The 14,896-nt window shown below is 40.8% G+C and overlaps 3 protein-coding genes across 3 annotated transcripts in view; 1 reads left to right on the plus strand and 2 right to left on the minus strand.

The window, feature by feature from the left end:
* Positions 1-14,896, plus strand: part of cdc42bpb (CDC42 binding protein kinase beta (DMPK-like)) — a 419,833-nt gene that overhangs the window by 78,259 nt on the left and 326,678 nt on the right. The window lies entirely within an intron of this gene.
* Positions 313-2,198, minus strand: LOC308103517 (zinc finger protein RFP-like; the record flags this gene model as incomplete). Its single annotated transcript, XM_080453515.1, has 1 exon — positions 313-2,198. One exon carries the CDS (start codon positions 2,196-2,198, stop codon positions 552-554), a length of 1,647 nt encoding a protein of 548 aa, XP_080309641.1. The 3' UTR covers positions 313-551.
* Positions 7,964-13,095, minus strand: LOC308102678 (uncharacterized protein). Its single transcript, XM_080452510.1, has 3 exons — positions 13,003-13,095; positions 9,538-9,771; positions 7,964-8,648 (listed from the first exon to the last, which is right to left on the minus strand). The coding sequence occupies exons 2-3, from the start codon at positions 9,763-9,765 to the stop codon at positions 8,076-8,078; spliced, it is 801 nt and encodes a 266-aa protein (XP_080308636.1). The 5' UTR covers positions 9,766-9,771; positions 13,003-13,095; the 3' UTR covers positions 7,964-8,075.

Consider the following 14,896-nt stretch of genomic DNA (forward strand, 5'->3'; position numbering starts at 1 on the left):
ATTCCTCTGAGAGCAGATCTCCTCCAGGCCTGGTTGCCTACCCAGGGCTGTGTCAGTCGTGGGGTGCAGCCGTACCAGGCATGTTAAGACAGGAGACAACAATGCCAGTTATGTATTTATTTGTTTCTTCATTATTTATTTAAAACTTAATTAAAGAATAAAAAAATTAAAAGCCGAACATACCAACAATAACCAATAATTGATCAGATATAACATAATAAACACAATAAAAATGTCCAAAATAGAGTAGGAAGAAGCAATGCTTATTTATACCAAAATAAGCATTTAGTATGATTCCAACAAATAACAATAACAACAATATCAACATTTCCTCTGTGTCACTTTATGTTGAAGTTAGGTTTAATAAAGTTTATTTGCATATGAACACAGTGCTGTAATTATGTATATGTAAAATATTAATGTGTATGATTTCAGCTGAAAGTAAGTTTCAAAGTTTGTCTCATTTGGAATATCATGTGTTAAACTTAATGCACACTGACCATGAAAGTGAATTAGTCAAATTAGCTCTCATAGTAAATGCAAGGATGAGTTTAATCTGTATGATTGACAGGAGAGATGATCAGAGGAGCAGAGTTTTTACCATTATTATTAATATTAGGACTGAAGTAGGGATAGAGATTTTCAGTGAAGGTGCAGCCAGTGAAATAGTAGAGATGAACTCTGGTCTCCACATCATAAAAGCAGACCAGACCCTCCTCATAATCCACAAACACTCCCACTGTCTGGACCTTAACTCTTACAGGAAGGAGGACAGCGGGGTCATTAAGAGCCTTGTACTCATTTCCATTTCTTAACCATATAGACCAGTAACCCTTCTTCGGGGTCAGTTTGATTGGTCCCTTCCTGTTGATGGACTCTCTGGCCACTCCTAAATCCCAGTCAGTCTTCCCTTTAACCTGAACCTCATAGTAAAACCTTCCTGAGGAGAAGCTTTGTTTTCCTAATCCTAAAACACCGACACATGGAGAGAATCTCTCTTTGTTGTCTGGGAGATTCTTCTTTATGCCTCCATTACTCACTTGTTTTCCATCCTCAGACAGGATGAGAGAGTGATGTGCTGTATCAGGGTCCAGAGTCACATCCACTGCATATTGCTGGATCCTCCTCAGCTCAGCATCACACAGCTTCTCCATCTCTTGACTGAGTGTCTTCTCCAGCTGAGCCACAGCTGTCCTCACAGTCCCCACGTATGAAGACTGATGGACATTGACCTTTGTCCAGTCCTTGGTGGGTGGAGGGGTGTTGATGGATGTGAAGTTCTGGAGGAGGTGGAGGTGGTCTCCGGTGTGTGAGAGCTGCTTCAGCTCAGAGCTTTTCTTCTCTAACTGAGTGATTTCCTGTTGCAGATCTTTAATGAAGCCTTCAGCCTGTTTCTCTGTTGTTTTCTGCTTCTCTTCAATCACACCAATGAGCTCAACCTGGCTTCTCTCAACACAGCTGATCAGAGCAGTAAAGACCTGCACACTGTCTGCTATCTCTCTGTCTGTGTCTTTCTTGCTGAGCTCTACTGAGTGTTTGACCTCCTGAATCTTCACTTGTCTCTCCTGGATCATCTGCTGAACTTCAGTCTCTGTCTTTCCCAGCTCAGCCTTCTTTCCTTCACATTCTTCTTCCAGAGATACAATTCTATGTAACTTGTGGTCTAACTCAGTGCAGAACTGACAGACATATATGTGGTCAGTCTTACAGAACAGCTCCAGAGGTCTGTCATGTTTCTTACACATTAAGTCTTCCAGGTTCTTTACAGGGTTGATTAGTTTGTGTCGTTTTAACCCTGTGAGTCTCTGATGAGGCTCCAGGTGAGTCTCACAGTAGGAGGTCAGACACACCAGGCAGGACTTCAGGGCTTTTAGTTTGGTCTCAGTACAGACGTCACAGGAGACTTCATGTGGTTCAGCAGGTTCCTGGTTCGTGCTGGAATTTATTTTCAGCTGCAGTGACTTTCTGAACTGATCAGCCATCTCAGAGAGCACTGTATTGACAGAGACTTCTGGTCTGGTGTTGAAGGTTTTGTTACATAAAGGACACTTAGACACATCAGTGCTGTCCCAGTGTTGTGTGATGCAGGTCTTGCAGTAGTTGTGTCCACATGGAGTGCTGATTGGATCAGTGAACACATCCAGACAGATAGAACACAGGAACTGCTCTTCAGAATGGAGAATACTGGCAGAGGCCATTTCAACACACTGTGAGAATAAAAGTGAAATAATCAGATGTAGTTCCTAAATGCTACTCCTCACAGCTCAATAGTTGTTAATCTGCTCTGGATTGTATCGGAATTGATGACAAATAATGTTTGTGTTCTATATATTCCATGAAAACATGTCATTTTTGCCAATTGAAAGATCATACTGGGGAATTTCAAGGAATATGTAAATAGGAGAAGAGCATGTCTGGATACAGTTTAACCCATTAAAACCGGAGAGGCATCTGTGTTATATTAGATTTTAATCACTTAAACCAATATTTATTTTATGTAGATCTGCTATTTTTGAAGAATCATGAACATTTGTGCAAATCTTTGAATATGTATATTGTTTTAAAGCAAACAATTTTAAGTAAAATCTTTGCTTCTGGGGGTCCCTGATACAAAATACTTTGAGATGGGGATCGGCAGTAAAATATATAATTGTGGGGGTCCTTGACAAACCAAAGTTTGAGAACCACTTACATATCAACATACGTTTTTCAGAAAACAGTTTTAGAAGACATTTTCAGTATCGGCCTCAGGTCTTAATGGGTTATTAAACCATTGATTCTCTGTTAATGAATAATAGATCTTATCTAATGTACTCACCGGTCTTTAAGTTGTCAGTATTTCTGTGAAAGTGCTGTTTAGGGATTTGCAGCGAACATGTGACAATGTCTGACAAACTCACCGTTTAACTTTCAGTTTAGACTTACTGAGAAACTCCTCCTTGTACTGCAGCTGTTAACCACATCTTGCACTCTTCTCTGTGCTTATTGGCCAGGCTACAGTTGCCCACGCACATGTGTGCACACACACACACACACACACACACACACACACACACACACACACACACACACACACACACACACACACACACACACACACACACACACACACACACACAGCATGTTGATGCTTCTAATACTGTAATTTCCTTTTGAGAATCAATCCTTTAATTCCTACAGACAGACAGACAGACACAAGAAAACCAACTATTGGCAAAATTAACAACAACAGTAAATATAAGATGAAAAACTCCTTAAAAACCTTATTTAACAGAAACATTCAACATTGGTCACTCGTTTCCCTCACTCACTAGCTAAGTATTTTACTTGTGATGTGAAAAATGGCAGGTATGGGAATGTTCAAAACAATATTTACACAACAATTAATTTCAAACACACATTGTGCGCCCGCGCGTGTGTGTGTGTGGGGATCCATAGATCCATAGTGGATCCATCCTGTTGGCGCAGCAGCCATTTCCAGCAAAGGTCTAGATAGCCTGGACTAATAGTGCATAGGAAAACAATCCTGAAGGGGGCGTCAACAAGTGTCACTTGGTAGCGGCGGACATCTTGGGGGGTCATAAACAGCTTGACTTAACATTGACTCTTACCCCCCCCCCCATATGTCTGCAGCTACTATGCCACGCCCCCCGTGGTGACGACACGTTGCCTAGCACTATAGACCAATTATTTGTTTACCAACATTGAGACTGGATGCACAGGTGATTGTTTCATGCAATCAATTCTCAACCTGTTGTTTCGGGGTGCGCTGGTTTCAGCACACCCCAACCCCCTCTTGTGTGTTGGCTAGTGCTGCGCGTCCTAGCGAGACCTGATAGAATGGGTGTGACGCTTGCGCAGTATGACGCTTGCAACCAGTGTGACGTCGTCTGTTAAGGGGTCTATATGGAGGAATAAAGGACGCTCACACACTTGCTTGTAGTTCACATCATAGATATTCACCTGTTTCCTAGGCTGTGTGTTTTCCACTTCCTGTCGTTTTGATCCAATGAAATCCAATGAAACTGGTCAGATGACCAATGATATCCAATGAAATCGACAGGAAGTGGAAAACACACAGCCTAGGAAACGGGTGAATAGAAACCTAGATACCTCATTGACCTCTGCAGTTCATTGGCGCGACCTGTATCGCAATACCTTTGTATTGCTTCCGCCCCCGGTCGCGTGCGTCACAGAAGGGGACGTTCGGTAGGCCTCTGATTGGCCTACCGAACGTCCCCTTCTGTGACGCACGCGACTGAGGGCGGAAGCTGGTGCGCGCCCGAGATACAGACGCCTCAGAGCCGAAGGAGGCGTCTACATGTCTATGGTTCACATGACACTGACTGACACAGGCGAGTCAGCAATGATCCATTTATTAGCACCACCCACTCTGATTGTGATTGACAGATGACGTCAGAGTTAAGAGCATTCAAGTCAGTGTTCACAATAGTTCAACACCCCACTTGCTCTTTGACGTACTTTTTTATTTTTATTTTATTTTAACCTCCAACACCAAAGATAAAATACACAAACTTTTCAATTGTGACTTTTGTTACATGTTTAGTTACAGGGATAGTTCACCCCCAAAATTACTTTTTTTCTATGGATTAGTCACCCCATGGAGACTTGAAATCATGGATTTTTTTTTGTTTTTTGTCTCATTCCTAAGTCAATAATTTGATGACCGGCAGCGGTTACGGTAGGAGACACAAAGAGTCTCCTTTGTGTCTCCTACCAGAACCACTGCCTACCGGTCTGCTGGTCATCAAATTATTGGCTTAGGAATGAGACAAAATCACATTAAAATATCAGCCACCATTTCTGTTGTTGGACAGTATTCAATGATAATGTTTCCATCACTGACTGCAGATCGAACAAAGTGACATTCGATGTCAACATGTTTACACCTTTGACGACACACAGGATTCTTTGACAATGCAATTTCCCCTTGATTGTCCTCAACGATTGTCACTGGTGCATAAGCATTTCCATTGTCCATTCCTTTCAATAACTGGTCTGCACAAGATCAAAACTTTCCTGTGTAGTAGCTGCCAATGCCATATATTCTACTTCACATGTGGATACACTTTTCTACTGCATGACTATCTGAAAGTCACCCAAAAAAAAAAGAGTCAGAAAACCATCAACTGATAATTCATGTTTTATTAAAATTATATAAAATGACATATTCGTAATAAACAAAAAATAACACGCCCTGCAGTTTGACCTCATTCAAAGTGTCAGTGACATCATGATTATTTTGCTACAACATGTTGGCAGTGATAATAAATAGAATAACTTATATGAGGTCACAATGAGCGTTTACAAGCACAGTTATGGAACTGTAATATCCCCAGATGGTTATGTCTGTGTGCATCGTGTAAACATAACTGGACTGAGATGAACAACAAGTAGATTATTGCAATCTCACATTATATGTAAACACCATATTTCCATAACTTGATTGTCATGAACTTTCACTTTCACCCCTGGCCTCACTGTTATGGGAATGTTATTATAGGCCACAAAAAATATATATATAAATCTAGAATTTTCTGGGGAAAAAAACACAGAAAGGTACTTTGTAAAAAAAATTTTTCGGGCAACACATTGTGAGCTTGTAGATCGGCTTTATTTTATTGTTTTTGGAACCGGGCTTAAGTGGTTGTTGACAGGGTATGTGCATGTAAACATTGTGATGGATAAATGGCTTTTTAACCAGAGCGGTTAAAACAGAGTTTTGCAAAAATAGCCGATCTACAAGCTCAAAATGCGCCGCACTGTGACGCGTTTTGAGCTTGTAGATCGGCTATTTTTGCTACTTTTGTGTGACACACAGAATAAATGGCTTTTTAACCACAGCGGTTGAAAACGGAGAGTTAAGGACACCCTTTGATCGTGATCACAAAGGTTAGGTTGGAACTAATACAGCAGTGTTTGGAACTATCGGTGAACATTGAATATTCTATGAATATTCTCTGTATACTACAGGAGTCTATGGGAGTGTGTGGTAACACTCTCTCTGTCAATGGCTCTGGCTTTGACTGGAGGCGATCAGATGACAGAGGTGACACCGGCTCAAACCAGACAAACCAGTTAAAGTGACATATAACCCATAAGACCTGAGGCGGATTCTACAAAGTCGTTCTCAAGACTTTTTTCGTGCCAAGGACGCCCAGATTGATTTACAGCATGTTTGGCCGCGGACCCCCGTCTGATTTTTCAAACACTTTCAAGATTTTTCTAAAATGTTAAAAAATAGCAGATGTACAAGCTCGCAGTGCGGCACGAAGTGATGCAGTGCGAGCTTGTATATCTGCTATTTTTTAATAGCCAACGCTAAAATCTAAAATGACAGCTTTCCCGGTTTTAACGGATTAAAACGTCCAACTGCTGCCGTTTTTGTCCCACTTCTACAATACCAACTTGTATACTATCTACAAAATGAAAAAAGGCATATAAAACAAACAATATCTTGTAAAAAATATCTCTCTAACATGAAAATATATATATATCAGAATACGTATATTTATATATATGACCGATATCCTCGGTCGATAAGGAGAGCATGAAGGAATGCAGGCTGATCATCATTTATGTACAAAAAACAACAAGAACATTGCATCGGATCAACACTTTTAAGTCAGTGGTGTTATAAACGGGCAAGAAAGAACTCTCGCGGCACTCCAAAAAGACCACCAACATGAATGCTACACAAGTGTGGCTTGAAGGGGTTTTAAAGGTGCTGTACGTGATATTTTTTGGTTAAAACAAAAAAAAGATTCTCTCTCTCTCTCACAGGCTTTTTAACAAACAGAAAATACATTTTCAGGTGGGACGCCAATTTCATGGAATCGGGAATGATAACCCACTTATCTTCCAATGTTGTGTCTGCTCATTGCTTTTGTGCCGTCACTTCCGATTCCACGTTCAGTTTATCCTGTATTCTGTATGAGGTCTCTCTCCCGATTGGATGAAACTGGTATCCTGACCTGAAAATGCATTTTCTGTTTACTGAAGAGCTGGAGAAACACTCCATAGCAATGATTAATATCACTATAGATATCTAGAACTCATTTTAACAAAGAAATATCACGTACGCCACCTTTAAGTATAGCGAGGACGCAGCAACTGACCAATCAGCACTGATCACCCCGTGGACCCTGTAATGGCTTCGCTCCCACAGTAAATAAAGGCTGCTTGAGATAGATCGTAGACATTGTATAAACGTTTATGTGAATATAAAGGTGTATGTATATACATTAATATATAAAAACATTTGTTCTGAGCTCATAGGTTCACGTAGTGTAAAAAATTCACAATAAATTAGATCGTATAAAAAAAATATTGTAAGAAAATAAACAAATAAAACGTGTGTTAAAAAAAACATGCAAAAATCTGTAATCAATTGAATATGTCCTTTCACTGTGTGTGTGTGTGTGAGTGGTGGAAAGTAACTAAGTACATTTACTTAAGTACAATTTTGAGATATTTGTACTTTACTTTTCCAATTCCCAATATATGTACTTCGACTCCACTACATCTCAGAGGCAAATATTGTACTTTTCCTCCACTACAATTATTTGAAAACATTTCGGCCATTTGAAAATAGCCGATCTACAAGCTCACAATGCGTCGCATCGCGAGCTTGTAGATCTGCTATTTTGATGCCAATACTTTCGTACTTTTACTCAAGTACATTTTGAATTGTGTGTGTGTGTGTGTGTGTGTGTGTGTGTGTCAGAATTATTGTCTAAGAGCAATTGCCCTCGACAGAGGGTTCCCAGTCTCTGTACTAGTCCGCTATTGGTTGTAAAAGTCACCGGTTCTCAACACTTGGTCTAGGGACCACCAGGGGGTCCAAATGGACCCTTTACAGCTCTGTAACTCTGAGAGTGTAACAAATGGAATTCCCGTTTGTTACACTCTCAGAGTTACAGACCCCCGTATAAGAGGGTCCCCGAGCCCTAAGTTGAGAACCAGCATCGTTAAAGGAATAATTCACCCCAAAACATTTATTCATGAATTTGATAGAAACTAAGTCATTTTGGGGGTGAACTACCCCTTTAACCTTAGGACCCCACTATGATCTCCATGATGTGGTCCAGCTCGGTCAGCGTGGTGAGGGGCGTGGCCGTTCCGATGGCCATGGTGTCCAGGTCGTAGTACGACGCCTCCACGTCCGACAGGAACTCCTCCAGGCCGGGGTTCGAACCGGCAACCGAACCGGAAGAAGAGGAAGGAGCGCTCCGCATGTCCAGCTTCCCCAAAAACACCTCGTCCTCCTCTTCCTCCTCCTCCTCCCCCCGTCCCAGAATGCACCGGGGCGGCCGCATCATGGCCTCCGACTCCGCCTCCTCCAGGAGGGCGTGACCCATCATCTTTAGCTCCGCCCTCCCCCAGCAGTAGGACGACTCCTCGTCGGGGCAGAGGTCGTAGGTCATCTGGTTTTGGTCCGGTCGACACGAAAGGTCGCCGTTGGGACACAACATGTCACTGTTCAGACACAGAGCGCTGCTGTTCAGACACAGAGCGCTGCTGTGTGGGCCCAAAACGTGGCCGTTCTGGAACAAGACGTGGTGGGGGTCCAGGAGGGGCTGGGGCGATTCTGGACCGCAGGACACCATGAACGGGTCAGGGACCACCTGGGGTTAAGACAAGGTTTGAATTAGTATTAACTCTCTGAGTGCCAAGAACGAGTTATCACGAGTTTGAAAAAAAATAAAATAATAATAATACATTTTTATTTTTTGTTTATCTCAAAGGAACTAGGAGATAACGCTATCCAAAAAGTTGCTGCTCCATTCACTTCAATGTTAAAAAATAAACTGAGAAAAAAAAAATCAATTTTTGGGTGAAACATGCCATCTTCAAACATCACACAACAGATGTCAACGAGGTCACAATGACCTCGTTGACATTTGTGAAACCACACCTGAAAACCCTCTGTGATTAGCAACCATCAGGGGATCAATCATACTGGAGATAACTATTCTGTGACTACATTCATACATTCAAAGATTAAATGTAAAGATATTTTAAAATATATTTTCGTGAACGGAAGTGCCAGCTTCCTCTCTCCGATTTCGGGAGGTGTAGTTGTCTCTAAGGCCTTGTTTTCACTGCGGCCAAAACTAATTTGTTTCTCAAATCTGATCTTTAAGACTGACTGTCCACACTGTTATTAAAGGGATAGTTCACCCAAAAACTTGAATTCATGGTTTTTGTTTTTTTCGCATTCCTAAGCCAATAATTTGATGACCAGCGGACCGGTAGGCAACTGTTCCGGTAGGAGACACAAAGGAGACTCTTTGTGTCTCCTACACAATTATTAGCTTAGGAATGAGACAAAAACATAAAAATATCCATGAATTCAAGTCTCCATGGGGTGACTAATCGATAAGAAAAAGGTCATTTTGGGGGTGAACTATCCCTTTAAATGTGATTTTGGGGATGAACTACCCCTTATAATGGTGTAAACACAGAACAGAGCTGGTCTGAGATCAGATCCTATATATATATATATATATATACCTGACAGCTCCCATGGTCCTGGTCCATCTCCTCCTGGATCTGGCGCACGGTGTTGGCGATCAGCACCGAGCGGCAGAGGTCGGGCTCGGCCAGCGTGTGGCAGTGTTGCAGCTTGACCAGGGACATGTCCAGCAGGGACTGGCGCTGGATGCCGTAAGACGGACGCTCTTCGTCCGCGTCCGCTACGCCGCTGTCACACAGCTTACGCTTGATGCCCCGGGAGTGCATGTCGTTCTGCCAGAGAGAGAGAGAGAGATCCAGTGTAAAGTAACTTAAGTACATTTACTCAAGTACTGCGCAATTTTGAGGTATGTTTTACTTTACTGGAGTATTTCCAAATTTTCTGCACTTTTACTTCTACTCCACTACATCTCAGAGGCAAATATTGTACTTTTACTCCACTCCAATTATTTGAAAACTTTAGTTACTTTGTAGATTTTGTTTATTATTACAAAACATACATTAACCACTTCAGCCCTATATACATTTCGGCCATTTGAAAATAGCAGCTCACAAGCTCACAATGCGTCGCGATACGCATTGTGAGCTTGTAGATCTGCTATTTTTTTTTTTTTTTTATACATTTGAAAACTTGTGAAATGGGACATTCTGCATAATGAGTACTTTTGGTACTTTAAGTACATTTTGATACCAATACTTTGTACTTTTACTAAAGTAAATTTTGAATTCCAGACCTTTACTTGTAACAGAGTGTTTCTACATTGCAGCATTGATACTTTTAAGTAAAAAATGTGAGTAGGCTACTTTTTCCACCACTGGAGAGATCTGTCACGGTTAGGTCTGTCACGATTATTACATAACCGTTTTTTTTTTAGACAATTGTAAAAAAAAAAATTGCATAATCGTCAGAATCTGTTCCATGTTGAAAAGTGTTCATATATTTTCAAACATTTTCAAATATAGAGGAAATAGCAGATCTACAACAAGCGCGAAATGCGTCCGTCACAGCTATTTCCACTATTCTCTTAATGGATAAAGTTATTCAACTCTGTAAGTTAAGTTATGTGTCATATTATCTGCCCTGTGTACCTTTTGTTTATGAAGCCTAAAAGACAACCACAAATGTAATTTTTATTCATAATGTTCCAACACACGCACGCACGCACGCACGCACGCACACGCACACGCACAGTCTAATACTGTTGTAATGGGAGCTGACCGGTACAACCACAGTCTAATACTTTAACTGAATGGCAAAAATGCAACTATATCTAATCTATATTGACTCTCAGCAGCTATGCAGTATATCTCTAGGAACTATAGATACATTATTATTATTATTATTATTATTATTACTGTACTATTCTTCTACACTTCTAAATTTACATCCTGAGCTTTTTAACACACACATATTAAGCCTTTTTGACTATTTCTCTCCTAATAAAGTTGATTATTTAGTTTTGTCTTGTTTTCACAAGTTGTTTGCACTACATAAATGTCATGTATCATTATGATCATATTAACATTACGTCACAATGAATTCTAATGAATTTAAAAGGACACATTTTAAACCCTGCCCACATTTCGACACATCTCTCTACTGTATGACTCACACTGTATGACTCACAGTGACGTAACAGACAGACTGGCATCAGTGTTGCCATGTCCGCTTATTATAAGCGACTTTGGGCTTGTTTTTCTGTAAAGTTGCTAAACTAAACTAAAATTGGTGGTTGCAGGTTGTGTTTTTTGGGGGCTTGTTTCTAAAGTGTAGTTGCTTATTTGGGCTTGCTTCACAATGTTTTTCAATTATTTTAACCAGTGGTTCTAAAATATGTTCATGTCATGGACCCCCATTTGTCCCTATAACCCCCATCTGAAAACGTTTTGTGCCAGGGACCCCCCATACAAGATTTGTGTTCTCAGAAAGTTTCAAAAAATATTCCAAATATTCCACATTTTATTTCAAGATTTTTTCTAAAAAATAGCAGATCCACAAGCTCACAAAGCGTCGCATCCATAGTATCGTGGCGCGTTGTGAGCTTGTAGATATGCTATTGTCAATGTAAACAGTATATAGGTTTAAAATGTAAACAGTATATCGGTTTAAAGTATTAACCCTTATTTTTAACTCTATGCCTAGTGCCCTATGATTGCTTCTTTTGGGCTTGTTTTCATAGACCAGGTTGTGGTTGCTTATTTCTCTCACAAAATCTGGCAACGGCGACAGGCTCGCCCCTACGGAACCTCTCCCTCCGCTGTATAGCTCCGAGATGAGGTTCCTCGTTTCCCTCTGCCGTTTGAGCAGGACATTGTCGCACATTTTCCACTTTACATGTTTCTTACCCCTTTCTGCACATCGCATCCAAAAAGTAAAGCTTTTCCGACATTCTCTCAGATGTTTTAAGTTCTAGTGCACCATAAAAGCTATCCAACGAGTTGAAAAAATTATTTAATTCGCCTCTGTCCTCAGCCGGTTTCATAATATTTTGCATTAGAAGATGCAATTCAACATTTGACCAGTAGGGGAATCAGTAATGTTATCTCTACGGGCGCAACTCTTGCGCAATGTCTTAAAAACATGTAACCGGCTGAGGACAGAGGCGAATTAAATACTTTCTTCAACTCGTTGGATAGCTTTTATGGTGCGCTAGAACTTAAAACATCTGAGAGAATGGCGGAAAAGCTTTACTTTTTGGATACGATGTGCAGAAAGGGGTAAGAAACACGTAAAGTGGAAAATGTGCGACAATGTCCTGCTCAAACGGTAGAGGGAACCGAAGAACCTCATCTCGGAGCTATAGAGCGGAGGGAGAGGTTCCGTCGGAGCTAGCGATAGGCATGACTTCATGACTCAGACTGGTAGTAGTAACACAAAAGACAACCTGTTTTCACACGTTTATGAAACATAAGATATCCTTTACGAAACATAGGTGTTATTGTCTATTCATATCGGTCATATTACTCAAGTTTTAACATTTGGACTTTTGAAACTTTAAAGTGCTCAAAGAAATCCAGCGCGACGGCGACAAAAACGGGCCATTTTTTGGGGGGGAACGTCCGGTTCTTTTATTGTAATATAACTATGTAATAACTGTAATAAAAATAATAAAATATCCAGAGTCCACTCTATCAATGGTAAATGATACGGTATAACGCCACAATGTGACGTTACACTTAAATATAAACGCGTTACAATCTTAACGGCGTGAATTACTCAGCGCGAGACACCCACTTCCGCGTTTTTTTCCCCCCCCGGCCGTCGTAGATCTCCAAGCTCACGGCGCGTCGCGAGCGCCGCGAGCGCGACGCGCCGAGAGCTTGGAGATCTGCTACTCCCGGGCCGCGCGACACCGTCGTACGAACCGTGCTTTTTTACGTCCTAAAAAACGGGCGCGGAGTCCGAGCGTCTTTTTTTCCTCCTTTTTCTTCTTTTTTTTTTTTTTTAAAGAGCTAAACGGAGACTTTTTTTTCTAAAAAGACAAAAATAAATCTCAAACTTACCTTTTTTATAATCAGAACCTCCTTTATTCACCTTCCGCTGTTAAAGAAGAAACATTCACAGTCTGTCCCTTCCTTCCCCCTCTCTCTGTGTCCTCTCTCTCTCTCTCTCTCTCTCTCTCTCTCTCTCTCTCTCTCTCGTTCTCTCTCTCTCTCTCTCTCGTAACCACGCGTTATACCCAAACGGGTGACTTATATAATAATGTGACCGTTAAGGGGTCCGTCGTTTTTGGAAGTCACATAATTCGATAGGTCACCGGCTTGGGTGTGACGCAAAGGGGCCGGCTTGTGGCAGAGGGAGGCAGGCGGCCATAGATATATATAAAGGCTAGATGGCTCAAGGGGACGGCGCAAGCGTAGCTCAACCGCGGCCATCTTGAAACAGTCATTCATAACATTATGTCTATGGTGCATATACTTTGAAATAACCATAGCGTGCTCAATTTTCATCTGATTTTCAAACGGTTTGGTGTATTGTAAACACCAAAGATGTAGTTATGATACTGCATACTTATAATTATAATCATGTTTTTTTTAATTTTTTATAATTTTATAATTTTATAATTTTATTACATCTTTGGTGTTTACAACACACCAAACCGTTTGAAAATCGGATGAAAATTGAGCACGCTATGGTTATTTTAAAGTATATGCTCCATAGACATAATGTTATGAATGACTGTTTCAAGATGGCCGCCATGTGGCAACGTCGTACTCCATTGGCCAGCAGCGCGGGTGAGTCATCTAGCCTTTATATATATCTATGCAGGCGGCAAGCAGGGGGGGGGAGGGGCGGGACCAGCCATCTTGATTGACAGGCGAAGGGGGGGTGGGGGGGACAAAGCGAGAACAAAACAAAGGCCCATTTATACTCCACAGTAGGACGGTGCTGTGTATATATATATATATATATATATATATATATTTAAGACACTATAAAATGTAACCTGATAAATGGGTTCCTTCTCCTGATTGGATAAATTGGTATCCCACCTGAAAATGTCTTTTATGTTTAAGCCATTGAATTTATGGATATTATTTTTGTTTTTGTCGCATTCCAATAATTTGATGACCAGCAGCGGTTCGGGTAGGAGACACAAAGAGTCTCCTTTGTGTCTCCTACCGGAACCGCTGCCTACCGGTCCGCTGGTCATCACATTATTGGCTTAGGAATGCGATAAAAACAAAAAGAAATCCATGAATTCAAGTCTCCATGGGGTGACTAATACATAAATAAAAAAGAAATTAAAAATGTTTTTTAGGCCTGAGGTTCCGATTCTGCAAAATGTCTTCTAAATCCTAACGGTTTTCTGAAAAACGTATGTTTCTATATCAGTGGTTTTCAAACGTTTTCATATCAAGGACCCCCAAAATTATGTTTATTTTGCTGCCGACCCCCATCTCAAAATATGTTGTTCCAGGGATCCCCCAGAAGCAAAGATTTGAGTTAAAAATGCTCGCTTTAAAACAATATATATTCAAAGATTTGCACACATTTTCACGATTTTTCAAAAATAGCAGATCTACAAGCTCGTAGCGCGGCACTCGGTGCCGCGCTATGAGCTTGTAGATCTGCTATTTTTGAATAGCCAAAGTGTAAAATAATGCTTTTTCAGCTCAAATCAAAAGGTGACACAGATGTGTCCCAGGTCTTAAAGGGTTAATAAAGGGCTGGAGAAATGGGGAGACCCCTGTTACTGAACAAACCCTCTATAGCTCTAAATGTCTAAAAAGCTACATTACTATCAGAAAATAGGGCTTTAACCTTTTAACTAAACACTATCTGTGAAAACAAATATCACTTTCCAGCACCAACAAACCCCAAAATGCAGTTTTAATTTGACATAGTTTTAATTCAATTCAATGTGCTGAAAAGGTATAAATCTGACAGGAGTCA

Source organism: Gymnoscopelus braueri (assembly GCF_963280865.1).
Source record: "Gymnoscopelus braueri genome assembly, chromosome: 16".
NCBI lineage: Eukaryota > Metazoa > Chordata > Actinopteri > Myctophiformes > Myctophidae > Gymnoscopelus > Gymnoscopelus braueri.